The sequence below is a fragment of the Sorex fumeus genome, unplaced genomic scaffold (genome assembly GCF_029834395.1).
Source record: "Sorex fumeus unplaced genomic scaffold, SorFum_2.1 ptg000151l, whole genome shotgun sequence".
NCBI classification, from domain to species: Eukaryota; Metazoa; Chordata; class Mammalia; order Eulipotyphla; family Soricidae; genus Sorex; species Sorex fumeus.
The window spans coordinates 3,261,245-3,287,516 of NW_026606208.1; the positions used below are offsets into that span (position 1 = coordinate 3,261,245).

General features: G+C 46.1%; 1 protein-coding gene and 1 pseudogene across 1 annotated transcript in view; both read left to right on the forward strand.

Moving 5' to 3' along the window:
• ZCCHC2 (zinc finger CCHC-type containing 2) overlaps positions 1 to 26,272 on the forward strand; it is a 51,209-nt gene that overhangs the window by 6,710 nt on the left and 18,227 nt on the right. Inside the window, exons 2-8 of the mRNA XM_056106978.1 lie at positions 9,545 to 9,656; positions 12,598 to 12,674; positions 15,161 to 15,232; positions 18,544 to 18,656; positions 21,410 to 21,504; positions 24,336 to 24,419; positions 25,920 to 25,977. Coding sequence (XP_055962953.1) covers positions 9,545 to 9,656; positions 12,598 to 12,674; positions 15,161 to 15,232; positions 18,544 to 18,656; positions 21,410 to 21,504; positions 24,336 to 24,419; positions 25,920 to 25,977 — 611 coding nt within the window. The remainder of the gene's footprint in view (positions 1 to 9,544; positions 9,657 to 12,597; positions 12,675 to 15,160; positions 15,233 to 18,543; positions 18,657 to 21,409; positions 21,505 to 24,335; positions 24,420 to 25,919; positions 25,978 to 26,272) is intronic.
• Positions 23,491 to 23,614, forward strand: LOC130016325 (uncharacterized; annotated as a pseudogene).

The following is a 26,272-nucleotide window of genomic DNA, read 5'->3' on the forward strand; positions in this document are numbered from 1 at the left end:
ATATATTTTAAAAAGCAAATAGCAGGTAAAAGAAGCCCAAAGAAAGCCTTGGGTCGCAGATCATAAAAATACACCATCAACCCATATCGGATTTGAGGGATGGGAACAGAGAAAATACTTCCTTTGAATTGGGATTAACTTGACCTTCCATGCATCTGTAACTTACTTAAGGAGGGTAGTGGACACTGGTGAAATGGTTGGTGTTGGAACATTGCACTTACAAAACTCAACCATATCTGTATAAGTGTGTCGTTCACGGTGACTCAATTTTTATTAAAAAAATAATTTTTTTAACCAAAAAAAATCGATTTAAAGTCTTTTTATACTTTTCTCATTTCACGGATGAACCGTAAAGCTATTTCTCAGCTCAGGTTACATAATTTGTTGGTGCAGGGCACAGACTGGATAGAGTCTATGGATGATTAAGGATCATTCTTACACTTTTTGAGCGGAGGGAAGGGGGAGAGGGGAGAGGGTGGTTCATACCTGGTGGTGCTCAGGGGTCACTCCTGGAGGTTTGGGGGAACCACGCGTGGTGCTGGAGATTGAGCCCGGGTGCGTGCGAGGCAAGCACCCTACGTGGCTGTCCCATCACTCTGGCCCTCTTCATACTTTTTTAATAGATGCTACTAAATCAACTAATTGTAAAACTTACTTAGTAGTTCAGGTTTTTTCTTTTAAGACATGAAAAGCTGTGTTTCAGAAAGGGAAAGAAGGCCTCTTTGCACCACCCGCGGAGCTGGCCACACTTGACTCTGTTGACTGTTCTTCCTTACGGAGGACTCAAACGGCTCGCCCTGACTTCCACAGAGGCTTTGTCACAAAAGCCTCTTCAGGCAGCCTCTGTAAACAGCCCTCCAGAGGGAAGTGCCTGATCCGTGTTTGTGTTACAGGTGGCAGAGCCGCTGGGCTGGGTAGTCTGTTTCCTTCCCGTTACGCTCCCGGGAACATTTGGCCTTTGGTCTCTTCTAAATGTCTTCGCTCCCTAAAAGGGTTTCATGCTCGCCCCAGAAATAATTTATTTGAGATCAACTTTAGGTATTGAAAAGGTTGCTTTGACAAGTTTGTCTTCCCAATTTTCCACTGCTCGGTATAGAACAGGGATGTTATCATCATTTATTACCTACAGCTGTTATAAAAATGTGCACTATTACCTATTGAAGTGATGGTCAGACAAGGGTGAGATTTATTATTGATTGTTCAGAGTGACCAGCACAGTTTGATTACAGTGCCTGAGCAGAAACAGAGTCGTTTGAGAAGACAGGGATTGAGTTACAGAGAGCCTTGAATGGAAGGTCGGGTGAAAGGAATAGGCAGTCACCAAGTTGCACTGAAGTCAGTGGGCACTGGTGTGCACTTGCCTGTAGCCTCTCTCCCCGAACTGTTCACTGTCACCTTAAGTTTACTGTGTGTAAAAGGAGTGCACCGTTGATTACTCAAGAAATCTTAGGCTCTTGCTACTCTCTCAATGGTACCATTATATTTCTGGTTACTCTGATTTGCTTAATGATTTTTTTTCTCTTTTTTTGTGGAGTACTGCTATTTATTCAGCCACTGATTAGCTGATTTAATTGTGCATTAACTCCACCTTACTTTTTTTTTTCTTTTTCCATTTTTTATAATTTTATTTATTGAATCACCGTGAGAGCAGTTACAAAGCTTTTGGGTCTAAGTCTCAGTCATACAATGAAACACCCGTACCTTCACCAGTGCCCATTTTCCGCCACCAAAAATCCCAGTATACCCCCATCCCACACCCTCCCCCTGCCTGTGGGGCAGATGATTTCCACATTACTCTCTCTCTCTACTTTGATCACATTCACTATTTCGACACCAGACCCACCATTATTTGAGATTTTACCCAACACTCAGATCTGCTGAAAAGGCAACAGTAGACAATTTGTGTTCTATTGCTGGTTATGAATAACATGATGTCGTGTGGCTGCAGTAGGGCCATGTGGTTTTGAAATTCCGAAATTTTAACACTTAAATCTGGAGGGATTTCTGCCAAAACCCACTGGGTTTCGAGATCTGCTCCTGAGTCTCTGGGATCATGGCCGTTGAGCAGCTTGATGAGGAGCCAGAGAGGCTGTTCATGAGCGATGACTTGGGGTCTCGTTGGGGTGGGGAGGACAAGCCCGGCTCCACCTCCCCCCATCTCGTGAGGCCCAACAAGTTTCGTCACTGCGGGCCCAAGCCTGACTGTCCAATGGCCTCTGGAGGATGACAGCCACCAAGTCGCCAAGAGGGAGTAGGCGGAGGGACAACACCCTTTCCTCCCTGGGGTGGCCCAGATACAGTAATGTACTGTGGAGTCCAGATGCGTTTCTGCCAAATGCCACTGGGTTTTGAGATTTGTTTCTGAGTCTCTGGGATCATGGCCGTTAAGCAGCTTGATGAGGAGCCAGAGAGGCTGTTTGTGGGCGATGACTTGGGGTCTCGTTGGGGTGGGGAGGACAAGCCCGGCTCCACCCTCATCCCATGAGGCCCTGTGTGTCTCGTCACTGGGGGCCCAAATGTGACTATCCAGTGGCCTCAGACGGATGGCGGCCACTGGGCCGCCAGGGGGAACTGGCCAAGGCACGAAACCTATTCCCACCTGGGTTGGCCCAGCACCGGTAGCCTACTGCAGAGACCAGACGCATTTCTACCTAAAGCCACTGGGTTCTGAGATTCGTTTCTGAGCCTCTGGGATCATGGCTGTTAAGCAGTTCAATCAGGAACCAGAGAGGCCATGCCTCCAATTATACAGCTGAGCCAGAGGTGGTTTGTGGGTGTGTCTCCCACATACCTAACTTTTGGCCGTTTACTTTCTTGGTAAACTTTGCCCCAAGTTTCTGGGGTCTGGCCAAAGGCACAGCAGCAATTTTGGGGTATCTGGAAGTCTGAAGGCGCCATGAGGCTGCTGATGCACTCGCCTCACAGGTACAGATTGACCTGCTGGTGGCACCATACCCCCGCTTGATAATTTTTTTGCCCCTCAGATCCCGAATCCTCTCATTCTTCCTTGCCAACAACAGATTCTTTGGGGCCTACCTACCACTACTTCCAATTGGATATGGCCACTAGACCTATTTTCTTTTTTTCAATGACTTTTGGGCTACCCAGTGGTGCTCAGGGCTTAATCCCAGCTCTACTCTCAGGAATCACTCCTGGTGGGGCTCAGGGGACTGTATGTGGTACCGGGGACCAGACCCACTTGGGCTGCGTTCAAGACAAGTGCCCTACCCGCCGTACAATCCCGCCAGCCAGACTTACCTTCATTTAGGCAGTATTTACACAGACCACATTTTCTCACAGTGATCTATAGAGCTGACCTTTGATAGGTTTGGGAAGTCAGATCTCTTTCTGCCACAGCCGCCTGCCTTTCATGGAAAGCTGGTTCCTTTCATCACCTTTTAGGTGATGTTCTCTGGAACAGTTGTCTCTACCACGGGCTTCTCTGAAAATTCTTCACTGTCGCTCATTTCCAGGAGTGTATATGTCTGTGCTGTAATTTTGGAGCTACAGCTGTGATCCTTTGAATTAATCTTTATGGAAAAATGGACTTTTCCTACTGAATTTTACATTCCCCCAATGTTCAGACATCATGGTCAGTATTGTAGATCAGTGACAGCTTCGCTTAAGAGTGATTTCCTGTGCTTTGACTTTGTAGATAGAGCTCTGGAAATTGCCATTATGATAAATTTAAGACAACATGCGTCAGGTAGTATTGTTCTTGTTTGTATTAGATTATACGTATCAGCAATGTTATTAGAATACTTGCAGCTGTGCTATAATCACAGTTGCTTGGGAAATCATAAAAGGAAATGTTTCTTTAGGTACAGAGTACAGTGTAGGTTCAGAGTGGATCTTCAGTGGTGAATGTTGAAGAGTACGTTTGGTAATTACTCTTTCATAATCAGACTATTTGCATATTTCCAACATGAACTAAACATATGTGCGTAGCACATGGGATATGTTGGTCCATGAATTGGTTCATACCTATAAGTGATATTTTGGTAGAATGCTAAAACTAATAGACATTATTAGTGTAATTGTCAGGAGACCTTATGACTGATTTTCAATTTATAGTTTGCTTCAGAAATGAAGAATTAGATACTTCTGTGACTTGCTTATGATAGGTTTTAAGAACTTTGGTCACTGAAACGAGCAACCTGAAATCTTTGAAGAGTTATAAAGTGCCATCTTTGTGTTTCTTGGAAGGATTGTCTGACTTGGAGTGTTAAGAAATTTAACTTTCAGGTAGAATAGTTGTTTTGGTATCAAAATTCAGTTTGGAACTGCAGTGGTGCTGGAAGGATCAGCATGGTGAGATGTGAAGCAGAGTGCTGTGGTGTTTGGAGAATGCTTCTCCATGAGTTCAGAACCAAGTGAGGGTGTGTGTGTTGGGATGTGCCTACTCCAATAGGTAGCATTAGTCAGAACTCCTAATGCAGTATTTCCCAACACTGATGTTTATCAACCTATAAGTCACTGTCAAGGATTCTCAGTTTGTACAGGTTTTTGGGATGTTTCTCCAGTGGGAGGTAGGTGAAGTCTCTCTGCCACAGGAGCCAGAAGTCCCAGCAGCGCCGTCGTTTCCAAGCTTCTGCTCCCAGGGCGCCCTCTTACCGAGGAATCCTTGCTCTCTAACTCTCCCCTTTCCCACCGATCCTTGCCATCCCCAGACTCTACTGTGTGGAGTAGAGTTGTAAAGCCGAGGGCACTAGGAAGGATATCTGCTGGCTGGGAAGGCTTAGGGCTCACCGCTTTCAATTGTCTTACGTTCATCCATTCTCTTATGTTCTATCCATCCCACACCTCTTCTGCAGGCTGTGGGTTGCAACCGGGAAACAGGTTGACTTCGAGCCACCTAGCACAGCCTGCTAGAGCAGTTGGTGAAAGCTCGGGCTTTAATGTTAACAACTGGTGTTTAGAACTGCAGTGGGGAAACAGAGACCCAGGAAATGCTTGAGCTGCGTGTTGTAGAAACGTGAGGCCTCAGGACTCCAAGTGATCCAGGCGCTGCAGCTTCTTCGGACCTGACCTGCACAGTCCCCAAACATCCCTTCCATCGCGTTCTGTTGGGCAGGCCAGACTCTAAAGTCAGCCCTGACCTACCTTTCATTGGGAAGAACATCAGAAGATTTTTAATTAATTAATTAATTAATTAATTATTGCTTTTTGGGTCACACTTGGCCATGCACAGGGGTTATTGCTGGCTCTGCACTCAGGAGTTACTCCTGGCGGTGCTCAGAGGACCATATGGGATGCTGGGAATTGAACCCGGGTCGGCCGCGTGCAAGGCAAACGCCCTACCCGCTGTGCTTTCTCTCCAGCCCCGCATCAGAGGATTTTTGACTGTTCTTACTCTTAGCTCATAACAATTTCATAGAATGGGGGTCAGAGTGATATCACGGTTTTTGGGTAGGGCGTTTGCCTTGCACGGTGACCTGGTTTGATCCCTGGCACCCAAGATGATCCACCAGGAGCAATCCCTGAGCAGAGTCAGGAGCAAGCCCTGGAACCACTGGGTGTTGCTCCAAAAAAATCTTCCCATTCATAGAATGTTATTTCATAGAGTGTTTATTACTATATTCTAAGTTTCATTTTCTAAGTGGAAAACAGGCAGTTAAAAATTCAGTAAAAAATATTGGACTCTTGATTTTTTTGTGACTTTAATTTAAAGTAGAGGCTGACTTGGCATTTTAGAATTTACGATCTCTGTCAAAGGATTAGAGAAAACATTCGGGACATTATTAGATGAGCTAAAATAAACTCACCGGTTTCACTTTGTGAACGTGAAGCGAAGCCCAGCTGGCCTTTTTCTTCCGTGTGTGTAGAGAGGGGCCTCGTGTGAACTGTCAGCCTGCCGAGACTCAGCTACGAAGTGCTGTTGGGCTTCGTGCGTAAAACTTCCGGTGGAGCATCTCTAGAACGAAGGGGATGTGCAAGTCCCTTACGTTACGTGAGAGTTTCAGCAGACCAGGCGCTCTTAGAGGGGGCTTCCAGGCATGAGTTACCGACGGGAGCGCGGGGAGTACACACCCCAGAGCCATGGCCTGGCCAGAATTTTGTAGCCTTAGGATGGGAAGCGCAGCTGGTAGGGTGCTTGTCTTGCCCGGGCTGACTGGGGATTCATCCTGCATATCCCACATGGCCTCCCCAGACTGATCCCTGAGGGCAGAGCCGGGAGTTAGCGCAGAGCACGGCCAGTTGTGGCCCCAACACAAAACAAAGCGACCCCCTTCATACTCCTGACCAGAAGCAGTGTCTGCTTCTCACTGGGCTGGCACCGCGGGAGTCTTTGGAAGATGCCAGTTCTGGCCTGTAGTCACTTGCTTTCTCATGGGAGTTGAGCTGACCTGAGAAAATGGATGTAATTCCAGTAAATCCCATTAAAGCAGTGACTCGTTCTCTGAGCATGTGGCACCCTTCCACAGAAGGTGGCGAAAGCAGCTGTGATGACTGGAGAGGAGAGACAGGGCACTCACCACCGTGCCCACCTGTTGGGGCCAGTGGGACTCAGAATTCTCATCTCTCTAGCTAAAATGTCGTGATACAATGTTTTGTTTGGGGGCCACACTGGCTGGGTGGTGCTGGGGGCTTGTTTGTAGCACACAAAGCCTGCCACGTGTGATGAGATTCTTTGAACAGAGCTGAGAGACCGTGCAGGAGGTAAGTTACCGTGCAAGTGGCTGCTTTGACCATGACCCCGGGTTGATTCTTGACACTGCAAAATCTTAAGAGTTTGTAACATTGGTAGGTGCAAAAGGGGGCAGTAGAACTTGTAGGTATTTTATGGGCCGATGAAGTTAGGTCCTCGATTGTTCTCTGTAGGTTAGTCATTTGGTGGGTGTGTGGTAGCGGAGTGGGCACACAGGCAGTTCTTCAGGGCTTACTCTTGACTTAACTCTTGATGTTCAGGGCTCAAGAAATAACAAAGAATATATTTCTTATTTTTAATTTTTTTTCCTTTTTGGGTCATACCCAGCGATGCTCAGGGGTTACTCCTGGCTCTGCACTCAGGAATTACTCCAGGTGGTGCCTGAGGGACCATATGTGGGGCCGGGGATTGAACCCACGTCGGCCGCGTGCAAGGCAAACGCCCTACCTGCTGTACTATCGCTCCAGCCCCTATATCTTGTTCTTAAATTGTGTTCTTGAAGTAATAACTCGGATGTTAAAAATGTGATTTTGAAGCAAAAACTTTTCTCAGAGTTGTTTTATATTTGCAGAAGCAGCATAATGAAATTTAAATATTTTTATTGTAGGATTTGTAATGTCGTGAGATTTGCGTTTTTGACCCTTTTTGGGTGTACAGTTTAGTGCATTCGCAGTTGTACATAACCACCACCACCGTCAATGGATCCCAGAACTTTTCTTTCATTGCACACTGAGCACTCTTTAAGGAGTGCTCGCCGTCCCTCTCCCCCGCCCCCTGGAGCCACTCTTTGAGGTGCCCCCTGAGAGTGGACCCAGGTAGTGCATGTCCTTTCGTGCTTGACTTTACTCAGTATAATATTCCCAAAACTTGTTCTTATTGTGGCTCGTACCCGATGTGACTTGTTTGTTCCTGGGCCACGCCTGGTGATGCTCACGGCTTACTCCTGGCTCTGTGCCCCGGGATAATTCCTGGTGGGGCTTGGGAGACTGGATTAAACTCTAGTCAGCTGCCTAACCCTGTACCATCTCTCCAGTCCCAGAATGTTGTTACTTTTTATGGCTGAATAATATTTAGTTGCATCATACCTCATTGTGTTTAGTTGTTTATCACTGGACATCTGTTTTTTCTTTTTTGGCTATCAAGAATAAGGCTAGTGTGACATTTGTGAACAAATGGTCTGTTTGAGTCCCTGTTCTCAATCCTTTTTTGCACACCCAGAAGAATTCCTGGGCTTCTCATTCCATTTGTCTTTTTGAGGAACTGCCATGCTTTCTTCAGAAGTGACTGCTCTGCACAGGACTCCCCGTTTTGCGTTCTTTTCCATAAAAAAAATCATGAATAGTAACCATCTTTGCTTTGCATTTCCCTGGTAAAAAGTTACAGGTTTTATTTTGCATACTTTTCATTTTTGTTTAAAGATTTAGAAATAGTGGCCACATGGTGGTGCCACTCCTGGGAGTGCAGGCCCGCCGGTGCAGAGCTTTTGGGCCCCCGGAGCAGCTCCCCGTGGTGCCAGGGGACAGGCCGTGCGAGGGATCGGACTTACCCTGGCGCCTGCTGCATACGTGCTCTACTCCTGGAGCCATATTCCCGACCCTGCAGATACTGATTTTTAATTTCTGTGTCATGTATGTGCAGTGTCGAATAATGAATGACACAGTTGGCCTGCTAAGCTAAACTTCCAACAGTACTTAGTAGGATGGAGTGGTTTATTTGTTTTGGATTTTGAGGTGCTTATCGTAGTTATCTTTTTGATAAGTGAAATTTCTCTTAGGCAAATGTGATTTTATGTCGTTTTTGCAGTGAGAGCTGATGTGTTCAGGGTTTGGATGCATGTGCTTCTGTTTTTGGAAGAATTCCTCTATTAATCATGGTGACTGTTGGAGGAGTTGTATTCAGTCGACTTAAGAGGCGTGTAAGTGGTTGTGTGTGGACAGTCTTGGGTTTCTAGAGAAACACAAAGTACAAGGTGAACAAAGCTAGCTCCCAGGAGTAATGTGATGCTATAGTTAGCCGTCAGCTAGCAACCAACAGTCATTGTCCTGCCAAATCTGAAGCAAATAAGGATAAAGTGGGATATTTGAGGAGTTGAGGATCTTCTCTTTGCTTCATTTCTTTACACAATTAAAAAATGTATGTGACTTACTGCATATCTGTAAAACTGCAGATTCTTTACTGAGGCATTTGGGTAGTTCAGAGACCTTGAGCATGAAGGAATGGTGCTGGGTGGTAACAGGACTGTGTTGCACGTGGCCTGTGTTCTGGCTCACCTCTAGTGTGTCACGTGTTGCAGTGACAGTGTGCTCTACAGTGCTGGGGTTCTGGAGCACTCTGTGAGTGTCCCAGAAGTCAGCTGAGGCCAGTTTACTGGCGAGGGCTGAGCAGAGTCAGTTAAATTGAGAAGGACCGAGGGAAGCCAGGATACTTCTGTAAGAAAAGGCCTGGCGATTTATGTAAAAGTACAGAGGAACATGGCATAGCATGTGTGAAGGGACCATCTGTTAGCTATGTTCTATGCTTCTGATTGCCTTTGTTAACTAATTGACCTCGCACATAACTTAGAATAGTAGTCTGCGTCTTCTGCATTGCATTTCGTCAAATATACCTTACAGTTCCAAGAAAATTGGGACAGTCAGTAATTGATAGAATATTATTGTTAAAAGTCAAACGAATACTGGTCCTTACCCTTTTTCACGGTGCTTCTCAAGTTTGCGTCATTTTGTGCTTATGGAAAATCACCTTTTGACAGCTAAAATTGCTACTAAGATTGTTATTAAAAGTATTAGGCTTTAATCTGTTTGGGTTTTTTTAATTTTTTAATCTGGTTTATTTTTATGAGATTTGCTTTTCTTAGCCTACGGTGTAGATTAATGCACAGCCCTCTTTCTTACCCAGAATGACTCTGCTCACGGTGATTACATGCAAAACACCGAGGTCAGTTTAATAGAACAAGCCCCAATACCTCATGGCGGACTTACTGTGGCACCTCATAGAACTCAGCGAGAAGGTAGGTTCTGCTTTTCTGATCAGTCAAACGCTTCTCTGCTGGGAAGAGTGCGGAATGTTGTCTGTACCCTGGTTAACTCGAACTCGTCTCCCTTGTGGAGGCCCAGAATCCTCCTGGGCCTTGGCTGGGGAGGTGGCTCAAAGGGTCGGAGCTCATGCCCTGCTAGTTTGATCTCCAGTCTCCCATGGTCCTTCAGACACTGCCAGGGGACCTCCAAACTCTGCCAGGAAAGCCCCTACCCACCGCTGGGTACAGCCCAGTGCATCCTCCCCCGGTCGCTCCAAGAATTATCCTCTTAGTTCTATATTAAGCTCAGGCTGGTTCCTTCCGTTCTGGGTCTGGGTCTGGCTTCTGTCCCAGCACTGCCTGTCCTCGCTTACGCTCTCAGTTCTGCCGTGTGGTCAGTGGTCTTGAGTCCGGTGGTGGACTCCTGCAGGGCAAAGGCCATAACTTTTTCCCAGGGTACCATTCTGTAGAATGTTTCAGAATCTACTGGAAAAATGGACTGAAGCAATTTCTCTCACACTGTGTCCATGCTTCCTGCAGTAATACTTTCAGGGAGGCTGAATGGACACCACAATCAGGAGGAAGTGAGTTCGTGTAGTTTCTTCTCTTTGCATCTGGGGAGCCCATTGGCCTGTGTTGAGAGAAACGCAATTGGACCACAGAACTGGAAAATGAAAATATACATTAAGTGCCACTGTCAGTCCTAACACTATAATAGGAATAATCCATTTGCGTAACACATTTTCCTCAGAGGAAAAACAAAAATGGATGTTTATTGTTAAATATTTACCTAATAATTGCTGCTCACATTCAAGGTCATCACAGGACTCCCTCTGTCCTACTAAAGGGCTCGAATCATATATAGACCTCAGGCTTCCCGAATTTGCTGATAATTTAAAGGAGAGTTTGGTTTTTCAGTGAAGATTCTTTCATGTAAAATAAACTATTTTAGGGGCTGGGAACGTGTATACCTTGGTGGTAGCGTACCTGCCTAGCATGTGTAGGAATCTGGTTTCAATTCCTGGCACAGCAAAGAAAAAGTATTATAGAAAAATAAGACTACATCAGAATGCTTATAGTTAATTTTATGGTGGTATTCTTGTTTTGGTTTTTTTTAAGTGGACCTAAGTTTTTAAGAGTGTAATACATGCTGATCACAGCTTCAGATTATGAGCATTGAAGGGTGCCCCATTACCAGTCATTTCTCTCCACATCTTTTTATTTATTTATTTATTTTGTCGTCCTCATCCTAATTCTGATAGATCACGGCAGGTAACCTTGGAAATCAAGGCAGAAGAGGGCCATCCCCGAGTACCCCATTCCTACCCCAGCCGTTTGCAGAGGTAGAGCTCCTTTTTGTTTCTGAACATAGATTAGATCAGGAGTTTTCTTTATTTCATAGCACTGTCCTTGAAGAAGGAGAGAGGGCCAGAGAAACAGCAAAATGAGTAGGGCTGTTGCCTTGCAAATGGCCAGCCCTGGTTCCATACCCAGCACCATGAATGAACCCTCCCACCCCAGTCCTGCCAGGAGTGATCCCTGAGCACAGGGCTAGGAAAAAGCCCCAAGTACAGCTGGGCGTGGCCCAATAACCTAAATCAATCAGTCATGGAAAAACATTTGAGAACAGTGAGATCTCCCACTCTTTCCTACATTGGCCTTTATCAAATGCCGCAGCTTTAGGAATTCCAGGCTTCTTTCTTGGCTTTCTTTCCTTCCCATCCTCAGTGTTTCTCACCAGCTTAGAGGAAGCTGGCCCAGAAGCAGGTCAGCAAACACAGCGTTATTTGTCAAGTCGGCACAACATATGGGAATGGTTTCTCCTAGTTCATTAGGACTCCAGGCAGAGTTTCTGTGTCTTAAGCTTGGTGCATCTCATTGCCCACCTTCCGTGATCTATAAAATCTTATTTCTCTCTGTGTATTTTTGTTCCTTTGTGTACCCTGATTCATGTATTTTAACTTCTCTCTCTAAAGCAGAGTGAATCCTTCCCTCTTACTCCCTCTCCTGTTCCCCAAATCCAAGTGACCCTCATCCACTAAGTCACTTTCCTAACTTTTTCCCTGCGACTTTATCATCTTCATTGCCACCAGCCTCTGATATTTCCTCCCTCATTTTTAAGTCCTTTTTCTTCTACTCATACCCGGAGCAATAGTCTTCCCCTCTCCCCCTCAAATCCTTATGTCATGCTTGGTAGGCAGACTTTTTCACTGTGTAAAGAGATTTACTTCCTAATGTGATATTTTCCTTAAGGGATGTGTAAGATGAGTAGTTCAGGGACTTTGTATGGTTGCTTACATCATGAATAAGTTGATTGTCTTATCTATTTCAGTTCGTAGTAACTGTTCTTAATGTAATTCATGGCCATGGTTTTACATGTATAATTTGTGAAAAAATAGGTTGCCTGAAATTTCATAGTTTGTTAAATTTGTAGTTGCCTTTTAAGATATTAGAGTCATATTTGAGAAGCAGTTTTTAAATTCCCAGTTGGAAAGACATTATCAGTTTCATTTTTGAGGGCTTAAGCAAGTAAAAGTATAAACATCTTTTTAGTGTATAACTACCATTACACTTAAATAATGGAGAGAACCTAAGTGTGGTGTTTGGTGGAATCTGCGTAACAAATACTTTTGAAGGTTATCATCTGGAAAAATAATCTTCACGACCTGTGTGTCCTGTTGGCTTTTTCTCTGTTTCTCCGTGGAGTGCTTGTAACGAGTTGGCTGTTGGCCTGTGGGTGAATGGACACAGAACAAAAGGGTTTATGGATGGTTGGCACATTGGCTCTGCTTCTGGGTTTTGTGCTTTACTTCATGATTTAAGACCAATAATAATGATGTAGAGAAATAGCTTAGTCGTTTAGCACATGTCAAATTCAGTAACTGAAATGTCTCTAGTCCCTGTAGAAGAAGTCAGTGTGTTTTCTGTCTTTCAGCTGTACACATTGAGAAGATAATGTTGAAAGGAGTCCAGAGAAAAAGGGCTGACAAATATTGGGAGTACACCTTCAAAGTAAGCTACTCTCACCCACAAAAGACACATCATATACTTTGTTAAGTAATCTTTTTGAAAGAATGAATATTGACCTTTGGGAAAACTTGCAGGTTTGCTAATTTTAAAATTCTAGATATGTTTTTTTAATTAATTTAATGTACTGATTGCAGTAAATCATCATGGTTTGCCAAGTTTGAAAAATTATATCACATTAAAATTACTCTCCTGATTTTGTTAAAATAGAAATAAGGGGGGGGGGGGGTGGGAGGCTGGAGAGAGAGTACAGTAGGTTCGCCTTGCACTTGGCTGGCCAAGGTTCAATGCCTGGCACTCCATATGGTCCCCAGCCCTGCCAAGAGTGAGCATAGTCAGATGTGACCCAAACAAAAATAGTGGAAGAAATAAGGACCTTAGATTAAGGCATAAGCTAGATCTTAAAAGTACGAGTAAACATTCCCACCAGTATTTTTAGTACGTGTGCTGCTGAAGCAAGCGCTCTGCCAGCATTTGAAAAACGGAGATCGCGGGCTTTGTCTTTTCTTTGGCACTGTTTTCCCCTGATACCTTTCTCCTCCTCTTTTTCTACCTTGGTTTTATTCCTTGGCTTTTAATGCCTTGCCTTCCGATCTGATTGCTCTTCCGCCAGACAGCTGTCTGATCCTCTTACTGCCCACGTCCCTTCTTGCCTGGTGACTGGAATGTGGACTCCTCGTCCACATCCTTCTGTCCACCTCCGTCCTGGGCTCCCGTGACCCGTGCATTCTGCTGGGGCTTAACCTGCGCACGCCTGTAGCCAAGAGCCCGCTTCCTCACTTCACTTCTTCCCAGGAGCCTTGCTGGTCACGTTTCAGCTGTCCTTTCCCATTAAGTCATTTCTGGCGCTCCGGCAGAACGTTTTCTCGTTCATCGAGGGGAAACCCCATCAGATCTTTCCAAGATGATCTGCCATTTGGACTACATGGTTTTCCTTTCCAGTAGGTCATCGTATCATGAACAGCAGGAACCTTCATTCCTGTCATCCCTACTGTATTTGACTTGCTCAAGACATTTGTTGAATTAATTGCACCATTTCGACTTCTTCTCTGTGAGATCTCCATCCTCCATTTGCAAATGTGAAGCCCTGACCTTCGTGTTTCTCTTCAGAGTCATAACCTGAGCATATGCCGGTTTTCCTTCCAGGCTAGTGGTGCTCCTTCTGTCGTTGGGCTTCGCACTTGTTCCTTCCATCGGCCTCTGCTACCCCCTGGCTCTGGAATGATCTTCCCTCACAGAGCACAGCTGACAACTCACAGACCTGCTCACTGCCCTTTCCCCGGACCCCTTTGGGCCCGTGCGCTGTGCTGCTTCCTGCTGCTCCACTCTGCCTGACTCCTTTCCTTCGGAGCTCTGCTCTCCCAGGGAAATCCTTCCCTGTTGACTGGCTTTCCTCTGCCTCCTAGGCCAGATTCAAGAGTTGAGGTGCTGCGCACTTTGTCTTGCCCACCGTCACTGAAGACAGTACCTGACACAAGCCGTTGAAGAATTAAGAATCACTCAACGGCTGTGCCAGTTAATAAGAATAGTTCTCGTTTCGAGAGGCTGGAATGATAGTACAGTGGGTAGGGCACTTGCCTTGCACGTGGCTGACCCATGTTCATGTCCTGGCCCAACGTATTATGAGCCTATGAGCCTCTCTAGGAGTGATCCCAAGTGCAGAGCCGGGAATAGGCCCCGAGCCACCCACCATATGGATAGGTAAAATTTAGTGTGTGTTTTTAAGCAGTTGATAAGCTATGACTAGTTAATAAGTATTAGATTAGATATTAGTATAATTGAAGGATTTTTAAAAATAATTTACAAATAAAAATTATGAGTGGTTCACCATTGAGTGTTCTCTGAATTAAAATATCCAAAAGTGAGGTGATAACGTGGGTTTCAGTTCTGGCTTTTCTGTTGACCTAAGGTCAAATCTAAGTTAACATTTTTTGAGTTTCAGATTTGCCATCTGCAAATGGAAATGGTTATACTTGCCTTTCCACTTAAACAGAATTTTAAAGAAATGAGAAAATGAGACCCTTTCATAAACTATAATTTCCCATAAAAATACTACAAAAAGGGACAGGAAGGTCTAGTTATTTCAAGAATGTTAAAATAATAAATTCCAGGAGGTAGTTTTTTTATCTTCGTGGCCTTAGAGTTACGCTATCCTAGCCTCATTTTAGAGTCCTACAGTGGCTTCACACAGACAATACCCATTCTAAAAAGTTGCTACAGCACTCAAATAATTTTAGGCCACTTTTTATAAAAATGTGATTTAAAAGAAATTAACAATTTTTAAGTAAATTATATCAATGCACACTAATTTTTTTAACAATTTAAATGAAATCACAAAAATAGCAGGTTAAGTATATATTTTTAATTATTAAAAATTTTTAAGTAAGGCCCTTTGTTTTACACATGGCTTTTTTCCAACCGGTTCCCGCCTAAGAAATAACCATATGATATGTGTGTTTTTTTTAAATCAGGTAAATTGGTCTGATCTTTCAGTCACAACAGTAACAAAAACCCACCAAGAACTACAGGAATTTCTACTGAAGGTAAAAATATAGATTTTGTTGTTAAAATAAGTTTTACATAGTGCAAAGAATCCAGAAATTTCAGCAGTCACATAAAAAAAGCTGGAAAATTAAGACGCGTATCTCAGAACCTTTGTGAGCTATAGAAAATGTCATGTTATTCGAAACAAAGTGTTCCTTACATTGCCAATACAAGGAAAAGATGAAGGGGTTTTTCCGCTGAAAACAAATAGAACCCAATCCTTTGTCCCTCGCCAAGTGTGTACTGTTGGTGGCTGTTAGCAGAGGTGCGTTTATGAATGCGTGTGTCTGAGAGGTACCCGGAGCTGTGGGCATCTCATCTGCTTGTGGCTCTCAAATCTCCCATTTAGCTCCTTTGGGGGCTTCCTCAGCTCTGTCTCCCTTTCTTCTTTGAGTTCCAGCTCCTCCCAGACTCTCCCAAAGACAGGATCTCCACACTGCCGAAAGTTAAGGTCGAATAATGGCAATTAGACTTGCCGCGGTGGGGTGAGGTAAGGTACCACCGGCTTAAGCTCTTCCCTCTTCCTTTTATGCTCATCAAGTTATTTTACGAAGTGTATGGGTAGAGCTGAATATTAAATGGAGAGTAAAGTAAGTAAGTAAAGGCCCTCCCGTTGATCATCGATTTGCTCGAGCGGGCCCAGTAACGTCTCCATTGGAGACTCTGTTGTTACTGTGTCTGGCATATCGAATACTCTCGGTAGCTTGCCGGGCTCTCCGAGAGGGGCGGAGGAATCGAACTCGGGTCGGCCATGTTGGCCGCTTGTAAGGCGAACGCCCTACCCGCTGTGCTATCGGGGTTAAATGTTTAAGAAATTACTGTTCCTCAGTAAGGAAATCTTTTTCCATGAGATGATGAAATCCTCGTCCCAGCTCCTCCCCTCCCCTGGTGGAGGCATAGGTGTGCCGGGCGTGTGCCGTCTTGATGGAGCCCCTCCCCTGTGCTGTTTGGGACGGTGCTGGTTGGAAGCTCGTCACCACCTGGACTTTCTTTTCAGATCACGGGTCCCGTTTATTCTTCCAGCTAAAGAGGCTGTTGGTCGCAGGTGGCCGCGCTCCTTTCCTGTGCCTGTGCCGGCCCAGGTTGGTCCCCGAGGAGTCGTGTCCAGGGACTGGCTGGAGCAGCCTTTTCCTGGTCTTGGCGCTGGGCACTCCGGGGACGGAATCCCGCCGCCTGCCTGCCAGTGGCAGTGGGGGTCGGTCACTCATTCCCACTTGCCAGAGTATATCCAGGTGGGAGGAAGCTGAGAGGGCACGAGGGAGTGAGCGGCTGCTGCGGCCGCCGTAGGAGAAAGCGCCTCCTCGGCCAGCGGGGACGGGCAGGTGCTCTGCCCTACCCCTTCCTCCGCTCATTAAAAAAATCCACTTGTTTCCGATTTTTCGATTTTCCGTCTCTTGACAGAATAAGTGGATCGGAATTTAAGGGCAAGTAACCCTAAACAGGCCTCACCCTCTAGTGGCCGTGCGCAACCTCTCATTGCTCCTCTCCCAGAGGGTTCCGCTGGGCTCTTGCAGCGTGGAGGGGGAGCTACCTCCCCAGACCCGAGACCCCAGACCCGTGGCTGACACCCCCCTCACCCCCCCGCCCAGCTCTCCTGCATTTCCCGAAGCTTCCTTTGTTGTTTTTCGAAAAGCTTGTGTGCTTTATGAACAAACACACACCAGCCGCACATAAAAGAAAATGTACACTTTAGAGCCCTAGTAATGATCCCCCAGCTCGGCCAGCAGCAGAATCTGGGACTTTCTAAACGAGAACAAGTGACTTTCATGCCTGGCGCTGCTGGGTTACTCAACGCGCTTTGAGTAGGCTGGGGTGGGGGAGGGGGTGTCCTCTGGGTCCTAGCGCTGCTGAGCTTTCATCCGACCTCCCCAACTGCCCTTGCTGCCTGCCAGAAAGGAGGCAGGGGGCAGGGTTAGTTTTCTTTGCCATTGCTGCACCTGCAGCGACTAAGACTACGCTATGCTTGGGACCTGTGCTTGGGACCGCCAGCTGCCTTGGAGTATTTGTGGGTTGAATGAATGAATGAACGATGAGAAGTCTTTACAGAAACGGACTTTAATATGGTTTTGTAGGTGGTTCCCTATTAGGCCTCATTGTTTTGAGATAAGAGCTGGAAATACATATAAATAAATGCCTTCCAGTTCTGAACTTATGCTGACACTGACCCCTGGGCTCTCCCAGCCTGGGTAGGTTCAAATGAGGACCACAGTGAGAACATTCAGGGTAACTATACAGAAGAGACATGCTTTAAAGCTGTGTATTTAGCAGACGTGCCTGGGTTTTGAGGTGGAAGTAGAAGGTTCCTGCTTTAATCAGTCAGCTTGTGAATACTGATGACTAAGTAACTCCCCTCTACCTGATCACACAATCAGTAGCTGACGAGTTGGAGTTGAACCTTTTTTGGGCCGTCACTCCCTGTGCTTAGAGGAATCTGCAGTAATTTAGTCGTTGAAATAAACTCCACAGAAGCTGATTTCCTTTGGCTGTGTAGAGATATATAGCAGAATTTGTTTAATGGACGGGATGCTATAATTGTATATGTAGTATATATTGTGTATATCCTAGTTCCATATTATCAAGATAAATGTCAATATGTGAATGCATATTTACCGATATGTAATTAGTCACTTCTTTGTAGACCTAGAATTTGTTTCTTCTTGTTAGGATCTGGGTCCTTGATCTGCCAGGGAGAACTTCCTTCTCCCACAACATCTGAGTTTGCAGATTCAAGGACCTAAAATTAGTAATCTTTATGCTATCTTTGTGATATTTCCAATTTCTGAATACTCAGAATACTTACTTGTCAAAGGCACACTCCTTTGGGTTCTCGAATTCAAGTCACTAACCTGTAGCTAAGTGTTTGTTTTCTGGGCAGTATTCACACTCTTTTCTTCGCTCCAGTTCCTTGTTTGGTATATAGTGTCGGTGATCTGACTTTGCCTTAGATGCAGATGCAGGACCAGATGCAGAAGTGGAGAAAAAGTGCAAAGTGGAGAAAAGGCTTTGGGAAGTAGCCTTCGCTGTGCTCTGCAGAGGGGGCGGGGGAGGGGGGCGGGGGGGTCACGGCGCCGCCAGGGGCACTCCGAATTGGGTGGTGCTGCAGGCTTGCTGTCCACCGTAGGACTCCTGAGGTGCGCCCAGACAGCAGGTGCGGAGTAATGAATGCTCAGTGAGGCCACATGAGGACCTAGGAAAGGAAAGTCTTGAGGTGATCACTTAGCAGGGCTGTTTATCCTTCTTTTATGCCTTAGACACAAACTTCCCAGTGAGAGAGAAATGTAACATTGGCCGCTCTGGTTTTCTTTTCCAGCTTCCAAAGGAATTGTCTTCAGAGACTTTTGACAAGACCATCTTAAGAGCTCTGAATCAGGGCTCGTTGAAAAGGGAAGAGCGACGACATCCTGATCTAGAACCCATTCTGAGGTAAAGTTGACTGATCTGTCACCTCAGGGTTACCAGTGGGAATCTGGGGAGATGAAAGCATCTTTTGGTAACTTGGACTTTACACCTGGCTTTAAGCTCATTGTAAGAGATGAGTTTCTTCATCTCTCTGGTGCAATAAATAATTGCTTTTAAAATATACAAAGATTTATTGAACCCTCTCAGTTTCTCCATTAAGTAGTTTCTGCTTGAAGATTCTTGTCCATGAGCTCTGGTTGTCACGTGAGCTTAGGCTTACAGTGGCAGTGTGAAAGGAATATCACTTCTGCTTTGCTTTTTAGTTTTTGGGTCGTACCCAGCAGTGCTCAGGGATCACTCCTGGCAGAGTTCTGGCTACCATGAGTAGTGCCAGATACCCAACCCAGGTCTGCTGCACTCTTGCTCCAGTCCCAACTCTCCTTGAGGCTGGAGTGATAATTCAGTGTGCAGAGTGATAATTCAGCCTGGCACGCTGCCGACCTAGGTTCAGTCCTCTACATCCCATATGGTCCCCTGAGCACCACCACCGGGAGTAATTCTTGAGTGCAGAGCCAGAAGTAAGTCCTGAGCATTGCCCGATGTGATTCAAAAGGAGAAAGAAAGAAGAAGAAGAAAACAAAACTAGAATCTGTAATTGATAATTTTGTATTTACTGTGAAATTTAATGATACTTCGCACACTTTTCTGCTGCTTCTTTTCATGATATATTCTGTACCTCGAAACATACCCATGTGGATGTCTCCATTAATGTTACTGACATGTAACAAAACCATTTTGACCAGAGGCACATTGATGAACAAGGGTTAGGTTCTTATGGTGCGTTTCTGGTTGCAAAACCTTTATTGAAGGTGAAGGTGTTAAACCTTCATTGAACGTGGGACAGGCACTGGGCCACAGGTGAGACAGGGTGAAGACTGCCGCCTTACAAAACCTAACGATTAAAAAGGAGGAGGGAAAAATTGCTGTATGAGCAAAGGAGTGATTCAGTTGGTAGGACAGTGCATTTAAATTTGAAAAATGAAAACATGACTATAAAATACAGATTTGGAGTTGGACAGTTTCTGTCATGTCGAAATGTAATTGTTTAATTGTTTTTTTCAGTAGTCAGTGGCCACTTTGAGTTCTCATTACAGGTATCACTTTGTCCTCCGAGGCTTATGAATTACCGGACTTTCAATTTAGTCCATCCACTGGTTCCAAACCTGCCCCTTATTTTCTGGTACGCTTTAACGGGATGGTTTAGTGTTCCCAGTGGATAGGCACATGGTATTTGGAGTCAGAGGGGAGTCTTGGCACTGGTCGAAGCCCACAGACCTTGACCTGAAGGTGTCTCTCTGCGTTTTCTTCATTGGGGTGTGAATGTCACTGGGTTCCAGAGAGTCTCCCCATCGCGTTTGGACTTTGTTCCAAAGGGCTTCTGATCTGGGACTCACTCTGTCTCGTGCTTTTTTCCATCTCTAGTTTCTTTGTCTTTCTACTGAATGCTCACTTCCACATTGCATACCAAGATTCAGTCTTAATACCTGATATGAAGCCATTTTCACTCGTAAGACTCACATGGGGTCTTTCATGGCCTTTAATAATCATAAATCTTTAAATCTGAATGAGAAGCCAAAAGCCCTGGAGAGAAATTCAGATTTAAAATTCTAAATGATTTTTAAATGAGCATCTAAGGTCTGGAGAGAGAGTACTGCAGGTAGGGTGCTTGCCTTTCACCCGCCACCCCAGGTTTGATCCCCGGCACCCAGTATGGTCCCTGTATCCTCCAGGAATGATCCCGGAACACAGCCAGGAGTAAGCCCTGAACACCACATGTGGCTCAAGCCCTCACCCCCAACAAAACAGTGAGCATCTAAGTGCTCGAAGGGTTGTGAAAAGAAAGGGCTTCTGTGTTGAGTGGGGTGACAGTTTAACTTCCGTATGCCATTTGAATCTTAGAACCTTGAGCAAAGGCAGTGAGACCACTGAAAGACCGCATAAATGGGCGGGTGACCGGCCTGTCGGGCGGTTGAAGTGATGGTCTCTCGTTGCCCTTTTAAGGGGAACGCCTCTGATTGAACTCCCAATTCCGCTGATGAAAGACTGAAGAGAGCGTGTGTCCCGAGGTAGAGACTGCGGGCACAGAAAAGCGCACACGGAAGCGGAGCTCGGTCGGTCGTGCCACCTGCCCTGCCTGCCTGTGGTGGGCCCTCCAGTGGCGCAGACTCCCTGCCTCCCACCTCAGGTGGTGGCGGGCAGGGGTCCTTCGTGGATTAGCCAAGGAATGAACCTGGACACCTAGTAGGCGCTAGAAATGACTGTTCTTTCTCTGAGCAGAGAGGGTGCCACTTGGGCAAAAGACGGAAACACAGTTTTTGTCAAAATGGAAACCTTCCTGTTACAGAAAATTCCAAGTAACCCAGAGCCGGAGAGACTGTGCGCTTGCCCCCCCCGCTGCCTGCCGGTTGGGGTCTTGGCGCCTCAGCGGCCCCTGAGCACGGCCTGAGCGCAGAGCCGGGGAACTCCTGAGCGTTGCTGGGTACGGCCCCAAAACCCAAACAGGCCTGGAAATCAGTCACCCTGGTTTTTCGATTTTTACCAAGAGATTAAGCTGTAGCTTATTCCTCTCACGAGGTGGGAATAAAACAGTCTTTACCTTTGGAAACTCATTTTTCATACAAGAATGAAAGTGCCACTGAGTTTGCATTACGGTCTAAGCAGAGGACCTCGTGGGCTTGCATGACGTGACAGTAACGGGCTCTTCCCTTTTTCTGCAGGCAGCTATTTTCAACTTCGTCTCAAGCTTTTCTCCAGAGTCCGAAAGTGCACAGCTTTTTCCAGTCCTTCTCGTCAGAGCCGCTCCACGGCCTCAGTAAGCACCGCGCAGCCCTCGCGCCACCTGCAGAAGCAGGGCCGCGTTCTTGCCCGGTTCTCGCCCAGCGTTTGGGGTTCTCCCCGTGAACTTTAACCCCGCGGTCTCGAAGACAGTGTCTGTCACTGAACAGACTGATGGCAGGCAGGAGGGCCGAGGGTGTCTCTGAAAGTCACTCGCATCCCGAGTGCTGCAGTTCCTCGGAGCTGGTCTGCAGGGAGCAGCGGGCCGCGCGCAGTGCTGGCCCCGTGCCGGTCACTCCTTAGCTCCGCAGACTCGCCTTTGGTCTTCCTCTCCGCTCCCGTGCTCGCTGGACGAAGGACGGCCAGCCTCACACTGTCAGGCCTCTCCCGTTGTTGATCTGCCGAGTCTCGCTTGACTTGTAGGTTCTCACTCCGCTGGTCTTTCTCAGGGTCATCTCCGGGGTAAATCTGATTATTAATCCCCCATTCAGAAGCCGAGAATCTAGGCTAAAATTCAGGCCTGTCACCTGATCACACGGACCTCCTTCCTCGGCTTCTCGGCTCCTTCCGGCTGCCTGGAGTCTGTGTTCCGCGTAGCCTTTCCCTAGCTCACAGCACCTGTGGTAGTACCTGTTTCGAGACCCAACTGACGTAGCACCTCAGGCAGAGTCTTTTCCTCCTGTTCCTGGTACTCCCTTGGTCTCCAGTTCAGGCATTCGTCCGTCTGCCTGACATTTAGTTTCATCCTCATAGTACTCAGCCCCCTTTCTCCAGTATCTTGCTGATAACGTTCGTGGGTATTTCTGTTAACACATCGATGCGGCGCTGCAGTTTGTGTTAATTAAGCCACATCCAAGTGTGAGCCACCGGTGGGATGTGCTGACGTCAGCATTTAAGTTTAGCCACTGTGGCAAACAAGTGCCTATTTTCAGCAGTCCTGAAGGAGGGAGGAAATGCTTATTTTTAATCGTAGGTGAAAGATAAAATGTATGATTAGGCATTAAAACGGGTTAACATCCATAGTGTTTTCCTCATTTGTGTATGTGTGTATATATGTATTTACATAGATATTTATACATACATCTTAGATATTTTAAACAGGTAAGTAGCAGCTAGAATTAATGACTCCATGGTTATTAGTATGCTTCACGCCTGATAGTGACAATAATGTTTTAGAGAGGATCTGATCACTTTCCAGTTGAAATACTGATTTAGCAATAAGTATTTCCTACTTATCAGTATTTTCTACAAATACTGTTTAATATCTGTGCGTAGCATCTGTGCTACAAAGGTATGTAAGTACGGTGTCGTCCTTCAGACTGACATCCTTCTCAGGAATGCTTACCCAAGAAGGCAGTCTGTAAATAGTAGAAGTTTTAGACTGGAGTGACAGTGCAGTCGGGAGGGCGCTTGCCTTGCGCACAAAGCCAAACCAGGTTCGATTCCCAAGCACTGCCAGGAGTATTTCGTGAATTCAGAGCCAGGAGTAACCCCTGAGCATTGCCAGGTGGGACCCATCTCCTTCTTCCAGCCCACCTCCCCCTGAGAAAAAGAGAGAAAGTGAAATCCCATCTTGAGACCTTGGCATTATTTAAATGACGCAAGCATTTCTAAAGTGGATTTTATTTTACGATATCACTTTTATGAAAAATCTGCGTTAAGTCATTTATCTTAAGATCATGGTAAAATCTGGTCAGGATAATGACCATGAATACCAGAGTCTTTCAACAAGGAATACAGTGTCAAAGTCATTTGGCACTTACTCTGTTGAAAAAAGTGACAGCTCTGCAGCCATGGCCATCCCCGGGAGAGAGGAACATTCCACATCGTGACAAATGAAAACACAAATTCCAATTAAGTGAGTTAGAGTGTGGCATGCTGGAGTCCCCGTTGTTGGTGTGGAGGTCGCCCAGTGCCGCCAGAGTGCTCTCTGCGTTAGGCCAGTGCTGGTCTGTGACGGAAGAAGGAAAGCTGAGTAGGCGTGGGAGATTTCCCTGTGGTTTAACCCCGCCACGTGCCAAACTGGAAGCTTTAAAAAACGACAGCCCCCAGGGGCCCAGTGTGCAGTGGCTGCGAGGAGCAGCCTCGTTGGGAGCTGCTGCAGCCTGCCGCTGTGTAGACTGGCCAGAGGGACCTTGGCGAGGGTCCTTCGCCGCGGACATTCAGATCTGCTGCTTCCCTGCTGTCGCCTTCCGAGAGCATGTGATTGAGGCTGCGGGCCGGGTCCGGTTCCCTGGCCTCCCGCAGGATTCATGTCTCCAAGAAGTGGCCCTTTACCCAGAGTCAGTGAGGATGGGTTTGGAGACTTGGTGGCTGAGGGCGGCTCCTCCCCAGTGGCTGTGGGGTCGAGTGCATGGCCTGTCGGGGACCTCTGGATGAACGGCGCACTCCTCAACGCGCAGAACGCCCTTTCTGCGCTTCCTGCTCCCTGTCTCTGCCCAGTCTAACCTGCCTCCTATAAAATCCGAGAAAAGCCTTAGCACACCACTTGCTATCCTTCCCACCGGCACTTGGGGAAGGGGGTGAGATGTGAACCAGCCTGCCAGCTTTGGTGCCTGGCCATCGTGCTTTCTTAGAGGCAGGCCTAACTGCCACAAGCCTTATTACCACAAATCCTCCATACTCATCCTTCTTGAAATTAATTTTGGAAAATTAATTTGTTTGGGGCCACACCCTGCAGTACTCGGGACTTACTCCTGGCGGTCTGGGGTAGGGGACCATATACAGGGCTGTGGATCGAGCCAGGGTTGGCTTCATGCAAGGCAAAATGTCTTAACCCATGTACGCTCTCTTCTACCCATCATTATTTGTTTAACTTCCTGTTTGAATCATCCTAAAAAGTTCATGGTGTTGAATACTCTCCTCCAGATAACCTGCAGCCCTCACTGAAGACATCAAAGATACTAGAACACTTAAAAGAAGACAGCTCAGAAGCTTCAAGTCAAGAAGAAGGTAAATGTTGGTGCCTTTCTGCCTGACATTGTCTCGGGGTTGGGCCAATAGAGCAGATAAAGGAGCCGAGAAACACACAGGAACGTGGAGTGTGACAGTAATCGGGGAAGAGACTGTTTGGTAAATGGTGGCATGTCGAACGATGTTCCAATTAAAAAAGAAATAATGTGAAGAATTAAATTCCTTTGTCATGCATGAGTATTTTAAGTAACTATTTTAAGCGTGCAACCTCCATGCTTACTATAATATGTAAGACTGAAAATGCAACATTTACGTTTTAATCGTCTAGGAAGAGACCTTCCCAGACAGGGCGCCGCATGACCCCAGGGAGAGCTTCCCCAGACAGCTCCGTAGAGTTTGCAGATCAAGAATACACCTAGGTTGGAGAATCTCCTCAGTCAGTGAGAAAATCAGTTCAGTGGCAGTATTGGCAGAAAAACCAAGCTGAGCAGGAGACGGAAGCAGAGCCCTTGCATGGCTGTTGAAGGGGTTGAACCTCACAGGGAGTCTTGAGAGCCAGCTTGAAAGTTTTTTACTTTGTTCCTGTCAGACTGGCAAGAACTTCTTAAAATCTGTTATTGTGGACGTAAAGTAATGGGAATTCTCAGCTTCTGGTGGTAGAAATGTAAATTGATAGAACTATATGGACAGAGACTTAGTGCTATACAGTGAGGTTGGGAAAAACTAATTTTACGCTTCTGCCCAGGAATTCTGCTTCTTTGAAAATTCCATGTGCGAGGCTGGAGCAATAGCACAGTGGGTAGGGCGTTTGCCTTGCACGTGGCCAACCCAGGTTTGGTTCCCAGCATCCCATAGGGTCCCCTGAGCACCGCCAGGGATAATTCCTGAGTGCAGAGCCAGGAGTAACCCCTGTGCATTGCCGTGCAAAAAGCAAAAAGAAGAAGAAAAAAAAATTCCATGTGCTCGGTGACAGGGATAGAAAATAACCTGGATATTACCCATTGTTCTCAAAGTTACAACCAGGTTGTGGCATTATTCATGCCAGGTGGCTATTAAAATAAAGGACAGGTGTAGTATGCTCAGAAATGCAGCAGTGCTAATGTGTATGTAAAGGCCAGCACTGCAGTGTTGCAATCGGTTACTCTCTGGAGAGAGAACGAAGGACAAGGTCGTTCCTGTCGTACTGGGTGTCTTAAAGTAGATACTGGGGGCTGGGTACACGGCACTCGCTTCATTGATGCCTATTTGGTTTGTTTTTTATTTTTAATTACTTGAAACGACTACCTCGAATTGGACATTAATAGCTTTGCAATGGTTTACTCATAATGAACTTTAACTCTTTGGGACAAAATTGAGTTGCTGTTTATTACGAACAAAGTTTATTGTAAGAAAACCCACTGCTTTAAGGAATTTTCTGTGCTGAAAAATGGTCTGTTCTCCACACTGTTGCTGACCTCTGTTAGGGTCACCTAAATGCATTTCATCCTTTTGGCATTTGCAGAGTATTTGGGATAGTAATTTGTTTTTCCTTTACTCTAGATATGTTACAGCACACCATAGTCCACAAGAAGCATACTGGGAAGAATCCCATTATGAAGTAGGTGTCTGATTCTTAAATCATAGTATCTGTCATTTTTAATTCAATGTAATATTGACCAGCAGATTTGGCTGTCATCCCATTGTTTTACTAAGTGTTTGTTAGTTGTCCCACTTTATGCTTCGTTTTCTCCCTCGAGGTTCTGTTCCTCATCTCTGCTTAAAAACCTTAGCAGTCTGGGGCCAGAGAGAGAGCCCAGTGGGTAGGCCACTTGCCTTGCATGCAGGTTCAATCCCCAGCGTGCTACACGGTCTCCCAGGATCCCCAGGAGTGATCCCCGGGCCCAGAGCCAGGA